General features: G+C 46.8%; 1 protein-coding gene across 2 annotated transcripts in view; it reads right to left on the bottom strand.

The window, feature by feature from the left end:
* Positions 1-17,510, bottom strand: part of mst1rb (macrophage stimulating 1 receptor b) — a 129,879-nt gene that overhangs the window by 52,244 nt on the left and 60,125 nt on the right. For both annotated transcript variants that reach the window (XM_078209893.1, XM_078209894.1), the window contains one exon: positions 15,135-15,295. In XM_078209893.1, the coding sequence (XP_078066019.1) occupies positions 15,135-15,295 (161 nt within the window). The remainder of the gene's footprint in view (positions 1-15,134; positions 15,296-17,510) is intronic.

The following is a 17,510-nucleotide window of genomic DNA, read 5'->3' as shown; positions in this document are numbered from 1 at the left end:
GTTGTTTCCACTGGAGGTGAAACTAGAACCAGGGGGCATAACCTCAAAATAAGGGGAAGTAGTTTTAGGACTGAGTTGAGGAGGAACTTCTTCACACAAAGGGTTGTGAATCTGTGGAATTCCCTGCCCAGTGAAGCAGTTGAGGCTACCTCATTGAATGTGTTTAAGGCAAGGTTAGATAAGTTTTTGAACAGTAAAGGAATTAAGGGTTATGGTGAGCGGGCGGGCGAGTGGAACTGAGTCCACAAAAAGATCAGCCATGATCTTATTGAATGGCGGTGCAGGCTCGAGGGGCCAAATGGCCTACTCCTGCTCCTAGTTCTTATATTCTTATGTGCTTATCACGGCCAATCAACCTAACCCACACATCTTTGGACTAATTTAATCATTACAAAGCTATAAAAATGTAAGACTTCACTTTCTTTACAGCGTGCTCAGTAACCTTTTGAAATTATTTTGCAATAGTGGAATATTTAACACTGATGCAATGCTAAACTTCATGAAAGTTGAAATCTGGCCCACAGACGATCCACACAGTCGCAGTAGGTGGTGAGCAGTGGCTGTGCTGGAGGCAACTTCTAGAAAACCCAACAACGGATCATCACCTATTTTTAAACAGATTACAACACACGTGTGTTGTCATGGGAACAATTCATGCAGCTGAGCAGCAGAACAGCACACTGCACTAGTAAGTAATGTGGAAATGACTTCAGCCCCTCAAGCTATTCGGTTAGATCCAGACTCTCCTGCCTCAGTAACTTCATAGGGGAATTTCACAGTAACTTCACTGCAGTGTTAATGTACGCCTTACTTGTGACTAATAAATAAATAAACTTTAAACTTTTCACAGCGCCAGCGACCCGGGTTCGATTCCCGGCTTGGGTCACTGTCTGTTGTGGAATTTGCACGTTCTCCCCGTATCTGCGTGGGTTTCCTCCGGGTGCTCAGGTTTCCTCCCGCAGTCCAAAGATGTGCGGGTTCGGTGAATTGGCCACGCTAAATTGTCCCTTAGTGTCAGGGGGATTTGCAGGGTAAATATGTGGGGTTACGGGAATAGGGCCTGGATGGGATTGTGGTCGGTGCAGACTCGATGGGACGAATTGCACTGTAGGGATTCGATGATTTTTACTCTGTCCAACTGCCCTCAACACCCCTGCCTTACAAAAATCTACCAATCTTAGTTTAGCCATTTCATGTTGAACCCTAAGCTTAATTGTTTGTTATTGAGTTACAGCTCAGGTTAATCCAGAGCATGCACCCAACTTGGAGTATGGAGGGTAGGCGTTGCAACATGTGCCACTTAAGAAGTATGTAAAGGCATCCAAGCGATGGTTATCTTTCTGACTTGCTCCTCACCCTTACCCTTACTTTTTACTTAAAAGCTTCTCATGTCTCGTGAGGAGTGTTTGAGGACTCTGGGTCTGTACTGAATGGTGTTTAGAAGGATGAGGGAGGATCTCATTGAAACTTACAGAATATGAAATGCCCAGATAGAGTGGACATGGGGAAGATGTTTCCATTGGTAGGCGAGACTGGGATCCGGGGGAAAACATCAGAGTAAAGGGGCGACGCTTTAGAACCGAGATGAGGAGGAATTTCTTCAGCCAGAGGGTGGTGAATCTATGGAATTCATTGCCACAGATGACAGTGGAGGCCAGGTCATTGAGTGTATTTAAGATAGAGATCGATAGGTTCTTGATTGGTAAGGGGATCAAGGGTTACGGGGAAAAGGCGGGAGAATGGGGTTGAGAAGCTTATCAGCCATGATTGAATGGCGGAGCAGACTCGATGGGCTGAATGGCCTAACTCTGCTCCTATTTCTAATGGTCTTATGGTGTCAGAGTAAAATTGAAAGGCAAATTAAGCAAGGGAACCAAACATTATGGCCCAGACATCATGTGCTCGACTGTTTTTTTCCCAAATGGGTAGATTGGCTGCAGGTAAAACATTCTAGATAAAGAAGTTTATTCTCAGCAAGGTAAAGAATACAGAAAAATAGAATATATTGACCAAATATTTTTGTAAATATCAGTAGCAGCAGGAACATTCGAATATGTTTTACCTCAAGGTGGTAATATGCTGACAGCACACCCACCTACCTGTCCCGTACCAACAGATATATCCTAAAAATCCACTCCATTGTTCACTCTACAAAAAATAGCTAAGCTCAGGTTCATCTGTGGCAAACTCCATTTTAAAATTCTACGCGAGTTTACATCTCTAACTTTGTGCTAAATCTCAATAGCCCTCATCCAGGACAATCCAGGAATTTATCCAACATGTCGGTATGTTTTGAACCTGTCCAGGGGGAGCTGAGAATCACAAGTAATATAGCTTTACGGATATCTTGACTTGTCATAGCTACATTTTGGCTTTTTTAACGGCGGGTCTATTTCCATCTTCCCTGTACCAGACTGCTGCCACAGGAAAAGCACTCGCTCACTATGACCTGATATGTGTATTGACATGCCCAATGTCTGACTAATTGGCTAGGCTTACGCTCAATTATTCATTTTTAAGGCTTTGGGCGTCACTGACAAGGCCTCAATCAGGTCGGGCGGCACGGTAGCACAGTGGTTAGCACTGCTGCTTCACAGCTCCAGGGTCCCGGGTTCGATTCCCAGCTCGGGTCACTGTCTGTGTGGAGTTTGCACATTCTCCTCGTGTCTGCGTGGGTTTCCTCCGGGTGCTTCGGTTTCCTCCCACAGTCCAAAGATGTGCGGGTTAGGTTGATTGGCCAGGTTAAAAATTGTCCCTTAGAGTCCTGGGATGCGTAGGTTAGAGGGATTAGCGGGTAAAATATGTGGGGGTAGGGCCTGGGTGGGATTGTGGTCGGTGCAGACTCGATGGGCCGAATGGCCTCCTTCTGCACTGTAGGGTTTCTATGTATTTCTATGTAACATTTATTGCTCATCTCCCGTTGCCCTCGAGTAGGTGGTGATGAGCTGCCTTCTTGAGCCACTGGAGTCCATCTGCTATAGGTCCACCTACAATGCTGTTAGGAGGGGAGTTCTCAGATGTTAACTCGTTGAAGATGAAGAAACAGTGATATATTTCCACATCAAGGTAGCGTTTGATATCACAGAATACCGCTGTGCAGAAAAGGCCATTCGGCCCATCAAGTTAGCGCCGATACATGAGAGGCCCTGACCTGCCCCACCTAATCCCACCTGCCAGCACTTAGCCGTGAATGTTATGGCGTGCCAAGTGCTCATCCAGGTATTTTTTCAAAGGCTGTGAGGCATCCTGCCTCCACCACCCTCCCAGGCAGTGCATTCCAGACCGTCACCACCCTCTGGATAAAAAGGTTTTTCCTCAAATCCCCCTAAACTTCCCACCCCTCACTTTTAACTTGTGTCCCCTCGGAAATGACCCTTCAACTAAGGGGAACAGCTGCTCCCTATCCACCCTGTCCATGCCCCTCATAATCTTGAACACCTCAATCAGGTCGCCCCTCAGTCTTCTCTGCTCCAGAGAAAACAACCCAAACCTATCCAACCTCTCTTTAGAACTTAAATGTTCCATCCCAGGCAGCATCCTGGTGAATCTCCTCTGCATGCCCTCCACTGCGTTCACATCCTTCCTATAATGTGGCGACCAGAACTGCACACAGTACTCCAGCTGTGGCCTCACCAAAGTTCTATACAACTCCATCATAACCTCCCTGCTTTTGTAACCTATACCCCGATTGATGAAGATGAGTGTGCATTATGCCTTTTTCACCACCCTATTAACCTGCCTGTAAGGAGAGGAATGTGGAAATGATGATGTTCCCATACCTCATTGCTCTGCTTTATCTTCAAGTTTGATGCTTCTCAGCCCTTTTTAAAGTTTATTTATTAGTGTCACAAGTTGGCTTACATTAACACTGCAATGAAGTTACTGTGAAAATCCCCTAGTCGCCGCACTCCGGCGCCTGTTCGGGTACACTGAGGGAGAATTTAGCATGGCCAATGCACCTAACCAGCACGTCTTTCAGACTGTGGAAGCACCCGGAGGAAACCCACGCAGACATGGGGAGAACGTGCAGACTCCGCACAGACAGTGACCCAGGCCTGGGAATCGAACCCAGGTTCACTGTGAGACAGCAGTGCTGACCACTGTGCCACCATGCCGCCAGAATCTTTTGGTTGGAATTTTTTTGCTTGGTTCACATCTTGCTGATGATTCTAAGCAGACTGGCTTGCAGTGAATAGGCAGCTTGAGGAATACTTTGCAAAATTTCCCTGGGGGGGCGGGTAGTGGGGGGGAGCATCAGTGTGTTTCCAAGACAGAAACTCAAAGTCCTTCAGATTTAAATAGAATGACTGTGTCCTCCCTTGGATATCTGTCATAAAAGTTCCCATGGCACACATTTAAACAGCAAGGGAGTTGGCACCCTGGCTAATACCGATCCAACAAGTAACAATCAGGCTTCAATAGCTGACCCCGATTCTGGGGGTGAATTTCCATACAAGGTTCTGCTACATGTGCGACACAGAGTTGTGCATCAGTTATACTAACATTGTGTTTCTGGGCTTTCCACCAAAGTTATGCCTGACAATTGGGAGGATCTCATCGAATCCCTACAGTGCAGAAGATGCCATTCGGCCCATCGAGTCTGCACCAACCCTCTGAAAGAGGCTCCATGAAAATTGATCTCACTGGGATCTCTGTGTGGGGGCGTGCGCCCATCATGGAGCAAGTAGCCACCCACCTGAAACATAGAAACTGGAAACAGGAGGAGGCCATTCGGCCCTTCGAGCTTGCTCTGCTATTCAATTTGATCATGGCTGATCATCGAATTCAATATCCTAATCCCCCCTTCCCCCCATATCCCTTTAGCTCCAAGAGCTATATCTGCTCGAAATCAGACAACATTTTGTCCTCAACTACTTTCTGTGGTAGTGAATTCCGCACATTCACCACTCTCTGGGTGAAGAAATTTCTCCTCACCTCAGTCCTAAAAGGTCCTTATCCTTATCCTCAAGGTCCATATCTTTATCCTCAAACTACGACCTCTCGTTCCAGACTCCCCCACAAATGGGAAGAGGCTCAAGTGTGCAAAATGGCTAGCTGGAAGGATGCACGGCGAATTTTTACTGGGCACTTATTTTTTTTAATTCTTTCACAAGATATGCACAACATCGGCAAGACAGGCATTTGTTGCCCATCTCTCAGTCATTTCAGAGGAGCAAAAGCCAAAAGAGAAAACCCTGGAAAATCTCAGCAGGTCTGGCAGCATCTGTAAGGAGAGAAAAGAGCTGGCGTTTCAAGTCCAGACGACCCTTTGTCATTTCAGAGGAGAGTTAATGCACAATGTGTGTCTGGTACACATGTAGCCCCAACCAGGAAGAGTGGCAGATTTCCTTCCCTAAAGCGTATTAACAAATCAGACAGGATTTTTACAACGATTGCATCATTTCTGTAACGAGCTTCCAGATTTATTAATTAAATTGGGTGGCACGGTAGCATAGTGGTTAGCACTGCTGCTTCACAGCTCCAGGGTCCCGGGTTCGATTCCCGGCTCGGGTCACTGTCTGTGTGGAGTTTGCACATTCTCCTCGTGTCTGCGTGGGTTTCCTCCGGGTGCTCCGGTTTCCTCCCACAGTCCAAAGATGTGCGGGTTAGGTTGATTGGCCAGGTTAAAAATTGCCCCTTAAAGTCCTGGGATGCACAGGTTAGAGGGATTAGCGGGTAAATATGTGGGGGTGGGGCCTGGGTGGGATTGTGGTCGGTGCAGACTCGATGGGCCGAATGGCCTCCTTCTGCACTGTAGGGTTTCTATGATTCTATGAAATTCCAACAACTGGCATTTGGTGGGATTTGAAACCTGGGCCAGAGAGCACTCGCCTGCATCTCTGGTCCATGGACATTACCATTATGCCACTGTCTCCATTTACATAATCAGTGCTCCTTAAAAGGACCTCTGTAGATTGCTCAGAAAATTTTCCTAATTTCTATTTAAGGCTCAAGGAGAAGCAGGCCCCAAGTGGCCTAGGCCACAAGCCTGCAAGAACAGATGGATAGAGTTTCCATTCCATCATCTTCCTGTCAGTTTGTTTGTTCCTCCCTAAATGTTTATATTTTAAGCTCGGAGATTTTTCTGTAAGTGAATCTTGTTTTAACGCCCTTTAGCCCAATATCGTTGTCATAGCTTCGACGACAACTCATTGTGGCTTCACGTAATGAAGGGTTCATTATCAACATGGTGGCACAAGGTGTATGCAACCCTGCTGCCTCACAGCGCCAGGGATCCAGGTTCGGTTCCTGGCTTGGGTCACTGTCTGTGCGGAGTCTGTACGTTCTCCCTGTGTCTGTGTGGGTTTCCTCCGGGTGCTCCGGTTTCCTCCCACAATCCAAAGATGTGCGGATTAGGTTGATTGGCCATGCTAAATTCCCACTAGTGTAAGGGGGATTAGCAGGGTAAATATGAGGGGTTATGAGAACAGGGCCTGGGTGGGATTGTGGTCGGTGCAGACTTGATGGGCCGAATGGCCTCTTTCTGCACAGTAGGGATTCTATAAAAATATTTATATATGTACAACTGATGGTCTAACTGAACTTGCAATATATGTCTAATTTCTTTTCCCTGGCTCCAACTGAGGTTCCTCCCCAACTCGGGAAGCGCATCCTTGCTCCTGATTGGCTCAGCTTCTCGTACAGCCTCTCATAGGATCCAGACCGATCTCATGGTTCTCAGGAAATGCCCCCTTAAAGGGACCACGCTACCACAATCATAAAAAAAACCCAAAAAAAACTTGCATTTACATAGCACCTTTCACAACCTCAGCCATCAAAGTACTTTTGCAGCGTAGTCACTGTTTTAATATGGGAAATCCTGGCGGCCAACTTGGGCACAGCAAGCTCCCACAATCAGCAAAGTGATAATTACCAGATAATCGGCGGAGTTTTACGGCCGTTCACACCAGCGGGATTCTCCAGTCTCGCTGCAGTGAATGAAGCTTTGGCTGAGCGCCAAATTCTCCGTCCTCGCTGGCAAGGGCGGCGGGACGTGAACTCCCAGAAATTTCCAGCTAATGTGTTTTAGTGATGTTGTTTGTACGATAAATATTGACCAGGACACACCTTCCTCCAAACCTGCCAAGGGGTCTTCTACATCCACCTGAGAGGGCAAACGGAAGCTCGGGAGACGCTTTAGCTTCTCTCTAAAGGATGGCAGTCCCTCAGTGCTGAACTGGCAGCCTAGCTTAGGTGCTCAAGGTGAATGCAATAGTGCATAGTCGGCAAAGTGCTTCAATTGGCAGTCACACCCAGCTGATATGTATCACACACAGAAAAAAGCCACACAAAGACCATGTTAAAGATTTCACCTTTCTTCCTCATTCATCCAAATGAATTAACTAATATAGAAACAGGAAACATAGAAACTAGAAGCAGGAGTAGGCCATTCAGCCCTTTGCGCCTGCTTCATCATTCATTTTGATCATGACTGATTATCAAGTTCAATATCCCAATCCCCCTTCCTCCCATATCCATCGATCCCTTTAGCCCCAAGAGCGACATCTAATTTTAAAATCACACACATTTTGGCCTCAACTACTTTCTCTGGTCGTGAATTCCACACATTCACCACTCTCTGGGTGAAGAAATTTCTCCTCACCTCAGTCCTAAAAGGTTTACCCCTTATCCTCAAACTATGACCCCCTAGTTCTAGACTCCCCCACCATCGGGAACATTCTTTCTGAATCTACCCTCTCTAACCCTGTTAGAATTTTATAAGTTTCTATGAGATCCCCTCTCATTCTTCGAAACTCCAGTGAATATAATCCTAACCAACTTAGTCTCTCCTCATATGACAGACCTGCCATCCCAGGAATCAGCCTGGTAAACCTTCGCTGTACTCCCCCTATAGCAAGGACATCCTTCCTCAGATAAAGACACCAAAACTGTGCACAATATTCCAGATGTGTTCTCACCAACGCCCTATAGAATTGCAGCAAAACATCCCTATCCCTGTACTCAAATCCTCTCGCAATGAAGGCCAACATACCATTTGCCTTCTTTACTGCCTGCTGTACCTGCGCACTTACTTTCAGCGACTGATGCACGAGGACTCCAAGGTCTTGTTGAGTATCCACCTCTCTCAATTTACACCCATTCGAGTAATAATCTGTCTGCCTATTATTGCTACCAAAGTGGATAACCTCACATTTATCCACATTATACTGCATCTGCCATGCAGGAACTCAATCAACTCTCCGCAAAAAGAAACACAGAAGCATTGCGACCTCTTAAATATTTTATACATATTTATGATCTGAGCAGTGACCAGAGCCTCTGATCCACTGATGAATAGACACTTGTATTTGCCCCAGGGACGAAACAAAAGTGGCGGAAAAATCACGCTCTGGATTACCAAACTTTTCACACAGTTTTTCTAATGTACAACAGATGGCACAAGCTTTCCTGTGAAATCACTGCCCCGCCACAATCCAGAGAGGTCAGAGACCGTCCTGCCCAAACTTCAGTGCGAGCGTGTTTAGCTTCTCACCATCCCTGCCACAGGCATGAGAGAATCTACACCCACTCCCCACCCCTCCCCCCCCCAACACTATAAAAGAAACCTCAATCATCTCCCCCCTACGCTTATTAAATGCAAGAAAACTGTTGGAACTGTAAAAACGGCAAGTGAAAAAAAGAGAGGAAAGCAAGAGAGGGAGAAATGAGGGAAAGGGGAGAGATTAAAAAAATAATAGAGATAAGGGAGAAGGCACACAGCCAAAAGTGAGCGGGCAGCCAAAAACACTTAGAAAAGATGACCAACCAGAGCAAGAGAGGCACGTCTGAAACAAAGGAGAAAGTGAGAACAACGGAAAAATAGAGGAAGCGAGAGAGGAAAAAACAAAGTAGAAGAATTATAGAATCATAGATTCCCTACACTACAGAAGGAGGCCATTTGGCCCATCAAGTCTGCACCATCAACAAGCCCACCCAGGCCCTCTTCCCGTAACCTCACATATTTATTCTGCTAATCCCCCTGACACTAAGGGGCAATTTCATAGAATCGTTGAATCCCTACAGTGCAGAAGGAGGTCATTTAGCCCATCGAGTCTGCACCGACCACAATCCCACCCAGGTCCTATTCCCGTAACCCCACATGTTTACCGCACTAATCCCCCTGACACTAAGGAGCAATTTAGAATGGCCAATCAGCCTAATCCTCACATCTTTCGACTGCGGGAGGAAACCGGAGCACCCGGAGGAAACCCACGCAGACACGGGGATAACGTGCAAACTGCACACAGACAGCGACCCAAGGCCAGAATCAAAGAATCACCGTGCTAGATGGGATAGACTTCAAACAGATCTAGCAAATGAAAACAGTATGCGGCACCTTGTAAAAGGCCTTATGGAAATACAAATAAATTACATCAGCTGGTTCTCCTTTATCTAACTTCCTTGTTACCTCCTCAAAGAACTCTAACAGATTTGTCAGACATGACCTCCCCTTGACAAAGCCGTGCTGACTCAGTCCTACTTTATCATACTTTATCTAAGCTCTGCAGTCCTGAATGGTGGTGAACAATTAAACAACTGACTGGAGGAGGAGGCTCCACAAATATCCCCATCCTTAGTGATGGATGAGCCCAGCACATCAGTGCAAAAGCTATCATCCTGACTTCGAAATATGTCGCCGTTCTTTTACCATCACCGGATCAAAGTACTGCAGTTCCCTCTCTAGCAGCAACGTGGATGTACCTACGCCTCAGGGACTGCAGCGATTCAAGAAAGCAGCTCACCATCATCTTCTCAAGAGCAACCAGCGATGGGCAATAAATACTGGCCTAGCCAGCGATGCCCACATCCCATGAATGGATTTTAAAAAAACAAGAAAATAGGTGGGAATAAGAGAAAGAGAAAGCCAGAAATGGAGTTGGAAAAGGAAGATGGAAAATCGGATAAGAAAGGAATGAAGGATGGACACAGAAATTGGTGGAGGAGATGGAGACGGGGAGAATAGAAGAAAGAGAGTGAAGCAAAAGTAGGAAGTGGGAGAGAGACAGAAAAGATAAAGAGAGAATAGGCAAGTATTGAAGATGGATGAGAGAAACCTTCAGAAAAAAAACTACAAGATACATGAGTGGAACCAGGCCATTTGGCCCATTAAGTCTTTTCCGCCTTTCAATCATAGCTGATAAGTTTCTCAACCCCATTCTTCTGCCTTTTCCCCATAACCTTTCATAGAATCATACAGTGCAGAAGGAGGCCATTCGGCCCATCGAGTCTGCACCGACCACAATCCCACCCAGGCCCTATTCCCATCACCACATACATTTACCCGGGCTACTCCCCCTGACATTAAGGGGCAATTTAGCATGGCCAATCCACCTAATCCGCACATCTTTGGACAGTGGGAGAAAACCAGAACACCCAGAGGAAACCCACGCAGACACACAGAGAATGTGCAAACTCCACACAGACATGATGTGGAGATGCCGGTGTTGGACAGGGGTGGGCACAGTAAGAAGTCTCACAACACCAGGTTAAAGTCCAACAGATTTATTTGGTAGCATGAGTTTTTGGAGCGCTGCCCCTTCATCAGGTGAGTGAAGAGTTGGGTTCACAAACAGGGCCGATATAGACACAGACTCAATTACAAGATATTGGTTGGAATGCGAGTCTTAACAGGTAATCAAGTCTTTACAGGTGCAGACAATGCGAGTGGAGAGAGGATTAAGCACAGGTTAAAGAGGTGTGGATTGTCTCAAGCCAGGACAGTTAGTAAGATTTTGCAAGCCCAGGCAAGCCGTGGGGGTTACAGGTAGTGTGACATGAACCCAAGATCCCGGTTGAGGTCGTCCTCGTGTGTGGCTATTAGTTTCTGCTCGGCGATTCTGCGCTGCCGTGTGTCTTGAAGGCCGGCTTGGAGAACATTTACCCGAAGATCTCTTGTGAAAAGGTCGTGTTCGAACCTGTGCATGAAGATGTTGGCATATTGACGTGCGAATTCTGAGGCTGCAACTGCCTCAGTGCTCAACGCCAACAACTGCCAATCTCCAGACGCAATTCTACAACTCGTCCGCTTCCTCCTGGACCACAATGTTTTCATCTTCAACAACCAGTTCTTCAACCAGACACATGGAACAGCCATGAGGACCAGTTCTACACCTCAATATGCCAACATCTTCATGCACAGGTTCGAACAAGACCTCTTCACCGCACAGGACCATCAACCGATGCTATACACTAGATACATCGATGACATTTTCTTCCTTTGGACTCACGGTGAACAATCACTGAAACAACTATATGATGACATCATCAAGCTCCATCCCACCATCAGACTCACCATGGACTACTCTCCGGAATCGGTTACATTCTTGGACACACGCATCTCCATCAAGGACGGTCACCCTCAGCACTTCACTGTACCGCAAGCCCACGGATAACCTCAGAATGCTCCACTTCTCCAGCTTCCACCCTAAACACGTTAAAGAAGCCATCCCCTACGGACAAGCCCTCCGTATACACAGGATCTGCTCGGATGAGGAGGATCGCAACAGACACCTACAGATGCTGAAAGACGCCCTCGTAAGAACAGGATATGGCACTCGACTCATCGATCAACAGTTCCTACCCGTCACAGCGAAAAACTGCACCGACCTCTTCAGAAGACAAACATGGGACATGGCGGAAAGAGTACCCTTCGTCGTCCAGTATTTCCCCAGAGCAGAGAAGCTACGACATCTTCTCCAGAGCCGTCAACATGTCATCGCTGAAGATGAACATCTTGCCAAGGCCATCCCCACATCCTCACTCCTTACCTTCAAACAACCGCACAACCTCAAATAGACCATTGTCCGCAGCAAACTACCCAGCCTTCAGGAGAACAGTGACCACGACACCACACAACCCTGCCACAGCAACCCCTGCAAGACGTGCCGGATCATCGACACGGATACCATCATCTCATGTGAGAACACCATCCACCAGGTACACGGTACATACTCTTGCGACTCAGCCAACGTTCTCTACCTGATACGCTGCAGGAAAGGATGTCCCGAGGCATGGTACATCGGCGAGACCATGCAGACGTTACAACAATGGATGAATGGACACCGCTCGACAATCAGCGGGCAGAAGTGTTCCCTTCCTGTGGGGGAACACTTCAGCAGTCACGGGCATTCCGCCTCCGATCTTCAGGTAAGAGTTTTCCAAGGCGGCTTTCAAGACACCAGACAACGCAGAGTCACAGAGCAAAAACTGATAACTAAGTTCCGCACACATGAGGACGGCCTAAACCTGGATCTTGGGTTCATGTCACACTATCTGTAACCCCCACAACTTGCCTGGGCTTGCAAAATCTTACTAACTGTCCTGGCTTGAGACAATACACACCTCTTTAACCTGTGCTTAACCCTCTCTCCACACACATTGTCTGCACCTGTCAAGACTTAATTAACTGTTCAGACTCGCATTCCAACCATTATCTTGCAGTTGAGTCTGTGTCGTTATATGCCCTGTTTATGAACCCAACTCTTTACTCACCTGAAAGGGCAGCACTCCGAAAGCTCATGCTACCAAATAACCCTGTTGTACTTTAACCTGGTGTTGTGATATTTCTTACCGCATCCACACAGACAGTGACCCAAGCCAGGAACCGAACCCGGTTCCCTGCAGTATGAGGCAGCAGTGCTAACCATTGTGCCACCGTGCCGCCCCAATTACTTTGATCCCCTTACCAGTCAAGAACCTATCTACCTACACTCAATGACCTGACCTCCACAGCCTCCTGTGGCAATGAATTCCATAGATTCACCACTCCCTGGCTGAAGAAATTCCTCTTCATCTAGGTAGATGTAGAGATATATTGTACACTCCACTCACTCAGTCCCCTCGGCTACAAGGGTGTGAGAAACTGTATTTTCTTTTGAAGAGGCCAGTTCAAAGGAGTTTGAACTAAGTGATTCAGCTAATTCTGTTCAAACTTGCACTCAAGGATGACGATTTGTTCGAGTGAGCCTTGCGTGATGGCAAATGGGTGAGCTTCCAATATGCCAGTCATTCTTTAGTTGCTGGCTGCCTTAGTGTATGAAGTAAGCACATTTAGTAAATGTCAGTGGGTGCACAAGGAGTGTGCTGGCAACTTTACTTTTAACAGTGGAGTGAGGAAATCTTCCCCGCCATTTAAAAACTAAGTTAACTATTGACGTGATTAAACATGCGTGCAGTAGAGACAGATTACTGGTGTGAAGTTATCAACTCTTTATGGGCTCATCTGAACACTTTGCTGCCCCACCCTGACTGTTAAACTCCCTGTGTGGAAGTGAGTCATTGCTCTCCATCCTCCTCGGCTAGGGAGGAGAAGGCAGATATGGTTCAATTCCAGTTGCTCCAAGTGTTTCAACTAATTGCACAGCACAGAAGCAGGTCATCTGGCCCAACTGGTCTATGCCACATTTTATGCTCGACTGGAGTTTATTCTCCACATGAATCTTCCCTGTTAATTGCGTTTTAGAATCATCAAATCCCTACAGTGCAGAAAGGAGGCCAATCGGTCCATCAAGTCTGCACTGACAATAATCCTACCCATGCCCTATCCCTGTAACCCCACGTATTTAGCCTGCTAGTTCCCCTGACACTAAGGTGCAATCTAACATGTGACTCCGGAGCCACAGCAACGTAGTCAACTCTCAACTCTCCTCGGATGGGCGATAAATACTGGCCAGTCAGTGACGCCCATGTCCCACGAACGAATAAAGAAAAAACTCCACCGTATAAACAGCAAACTTCACAAATGTTTTATGGTCGCTTTCTAAAACAAGATGATTTCAAAATTGATCAACTAGTGTAAGCAAAAGATTGTACAGATCTTGGAGTTCGATACGAATAGGTAGAAAGGAACAGCCTTCAGGTCTGTGCATGTTTAAGGGTACATGTAACTGGATCAAAACCATGGCATGGCACGGTGACACAGTGGTCAACACTGCTGCCTCACAGCGCCAGGGACTGAATTCGATTCCCGGCTTGGGTCACTGTCTGCATGTTCTCCCCATGTCTGCGTGGGTTTCCTTCAGGTGCTCCGGTTTCCTCCCTCAGTCCGAAAGACATGCTGGTTAGGTGCATTGGCCATGCTAAATTCTCCCTCAGTGTACCCAAACAGGCGCCAGAGTGTGGAGGCTAGGGGATTTTCACAGTAACTTCATTGCTGTGTTAATGTAAGCCTACTTGTGACACTAATAGATCAACTTAAATCCAGAATCATCGAATTATACAGTGCAGAAGAGGCCCTTTGGCCCATCAAATCTGCATCAACATGCGAGAAACACCTGACCTCCCACCTAATCCCATTTACCAGCACTTGGCCCATAGCCTTGAATACAATCACGTGCCAAGTGCTCATCCCGGTACTTTTTAAATTATGTGAGGCAACCCACCTCTATTACCCTTCCGGGCAGCACATTCCAGACCATCACCACCCTCTGAGTCAAAAACCTTTCTTCACATTCCCCCTAAACCTCCTGCCCCTCACCTCAAACCTATGTCCCCCTCGTGACTGACCCTTGTGATCTACCTGGACAATTGGGGTGGCACGGTGGCTAGCACTGCTGCCGCACAGCTCCAGAAGCCCGGGTTCAATTCCAGCCTTGGGTCACTGTTTGTGTGGAGTTTGCACGTTCTCCCCGTGTCTGCGTGGGTTTCCTCCGGGTGCTCCACTTTCCTCCCACAGACCAAAGATGTGCGGGTTAGGTTGATTGGCCATGCTGAAGTGATCCTTAGTGTCTGGGGGTTAGCAGGGTAAATAAGTGGGGTTATGGGCATAGGGCCTGGGTGGGATTGTGGTCAGTGCAAACTCAATGGGCCAAATGGCCTCCTTCTGCATTGTAGCGATTCTATGAATTATTCCCTCTGGGAAAGTTCTCAAGGAAAACATTTTGAGCCAGATTTTCCCATTCATGGTGTGGGACCAATCCCAGATTAAATGGACACTGGTAAGATTGTTGGGAAGTGGCAGCTTCCACTTGTATAGTTGCAAGGTGCTACATTGCCAGAGTAACTACAGAGTAATGAGGAGTTACCCAATAGAAAGACTTCCCATTTGGAAATGGAATGGTCACAAGGGTGGCTTCTTAACTTAAACACATATTTATTAAAAATTAAACAGGGAAGAATAGAATGCACAAACCTACCTCCTGTCATTGCTTTTTTCAGGAATGACTTTGCACTGCCTCAATCCGACTTGAACCACGTGGGAGGTTGGTGTTATTGGAGGAGCATCTGTAGATCGGAAATGTGTACCACACAATGTCAGTGTGGTCTCTCCATTAACAGGAGCACTTTTAGGTTGAAACTGAAATGGAGAGAGTGGGAGAAGTTCAATGAGCAGTAGGCAGCCGGATGTACAGCATCTGACACGATAAAGTCCCTAAAGTGCAGGAGGAAGCCATTTGGCTCATTAAGTCTGAACCGACTCTCCGAAGAGCATCTTACAAAGGCTCACCCAACAGCCCGATCCCCTAACCCCATACATTTACATAAGAACCAGGAGCAGGAGTAGACCATCTGGCCCCTCGAGCCTGCTCCGCCATTCAATAAGATCATGGCTGATCTTTTCGTGGACTCAGCTCCACTTACCCGCCCGCTCACCATAACCCTTAATTCCTTTACTGTTCAAAATCTATCTATCCTTGTCTTAAAAACATTCAATGAGGTAGCTTCAACTGCTTCACTGGGCAGGGAATTCCACAGATTCACAACCCTTTGCGTGAAGAAGTTCCTCCTCAACTCAGTCCTAAATCTGCTTCCCCTTATTTTGAGGCCACGCCCCCTAGTTCTAGTTTCACCTGCCAGTGGAAACAACCTTCCTGCTTCTATCTTATCAATTTCCTTCATAATCTTATATATTTCTGTAAGATCCCTCCTCATTCTTCTGAATTCCAATGAGTATAGGCCCAGTCTACTCAGTCTCTCCTCATAAGTCAACCCTCTCAACTCCAGAATCAACCGAGTGAATCTCCTCTGCACCCCCTCCAGTGCCAGTATATCCTTTCTCAAGTGAGGAGACCAAAACTGTACACAGTAATCCAGATGTGGCCTCACCAGCACCTTATACAGCTGCAACCATACTGCAGAAGGCAATGGAAAATTAAAGCAGGACTTTGTCAGGAATAATCATGGACCAATCCAGTGGAAACTCAGGGTTCTCAACGCCCTCTTAGGGTGTGGTACCCGGAGGATGAAGAATGGGCTAAGTGTCCGTCTTCTGTGCTCTGAGTTCTTTTCTAACACTGTTGACCCAAACAGGACTGCAGATAATTGGTGGGATAGTCACAGGATTTCAGTTTGACTGGCAGTAACCTGTAAACACATACTGTTGTCTGCAGTCGAGTTAAACTGCCCTATTCCCCCTTCCTCCCTTTTCTTTCTGTAGTTTCCGATTCACAATTCCAGTGCTCTGATTTTGTATTTCGCAGCGAGATGTGCAGTTTCACACCTGCCACGTTGCAAAGTGTTAAACTTAATAAGCTCTGACCAGCCTTTCCCATTAGGTTCAACTCAACAGTGAGAATGGAGACACAGCAAGCCACAATGTGAAATCTCAGTGGATTTGCACTGTATAAAACCTGCGGTACTCTCCAATCTCAAAAGTTCAAAGTTTAATCTTCGGCAGACAAAGCACAAAGTCCATTTGGAAACAACAGCTGTCTTAACGACTCTCAGGTGAAATAGGTTAGTGTTATTCTTTATGGTTAAGATGAACAATTGGCTCAAACAGTTTGTCTTACCCAAGTTTGGAAACTGGCCACTTACACCAAGGGTTTATATATACCTGAAAGTGGCAACGCAGGTGGACAAGGTAGTCAAGAAGGCATACGGCATGCTTGCCTTCATCAGCCGGGGCACTGAGTTTAAAAGTTGGCAAGTCATGTTGCAGCTTTATAGAACCTTAGTTAGGCCGCACATGGAATATAGTGTTCAATTCTGGTCGCCACACTACCAGAAGGATGTGGAGGCTTTGGAGAGGGTACAGAAAAGATTTACCAGGATATTGCCTGGTATGGAGGGCATTAGTTACAAAAAGAGGTTGGAGAAACTTGGTTTGTTCTCACTGGAGTGACGGAGGTTGAGGGGTGACCTGATAGCAGTCTACAAGATTATGAGGGGCATGGGCAGAGGGGATAATCAGAAGCTTTTTTCCCCCGGAGTGGAAGAGTCAATTACTCGGGGGCATAGGTTTAAGGTGCGAGGGGCAAGGTTTAAAGGAGATGTACGAGGCAAGTTTTTTTACACAGAGGGTGGTGGGTGCCTGGAACTCGCTGCCGAAGGAGGTAGTGGCAGCAGATACGATAGTGACTTTTAAGGGGTGTCTGGACAAATACATGAATAGAATGGGAATAAAGGGAGATGGTCGCCGGTAGTTCAGACAGGCAGCATGGTCAGTGCAGGCTTGGAGGGCCGAAAGGCCTGTTCCTGTGCTGTAATTTTCTTTGTTCTTTAAATCAAAGTCATCTTAGAAGCATTGAGAATAGGAGCAGGAGTAGGCCATTTGGAAACTTCTCCGCATT

The sequence above is a fragment of the Mustelus asterias genome, chromosome 3 (assembly GCF_964213995.1).
Source record: "Mustelus asterias chromosome 3, sMusAst1.hap1.1, whole genome shotgun sequence".
Taxonomy (NCBI): Eukaryota; Metazoa; Chordata; class Chondrichthyes; order Carcharhiniformes; family Triakidae; genus Mustelus; species Mustelus asterias.
The sequence above is the reverse complement of the archived record's forward strand: the minus strand, read 5'-3'. Positions and strand labels throughout refer to the sequence as shown.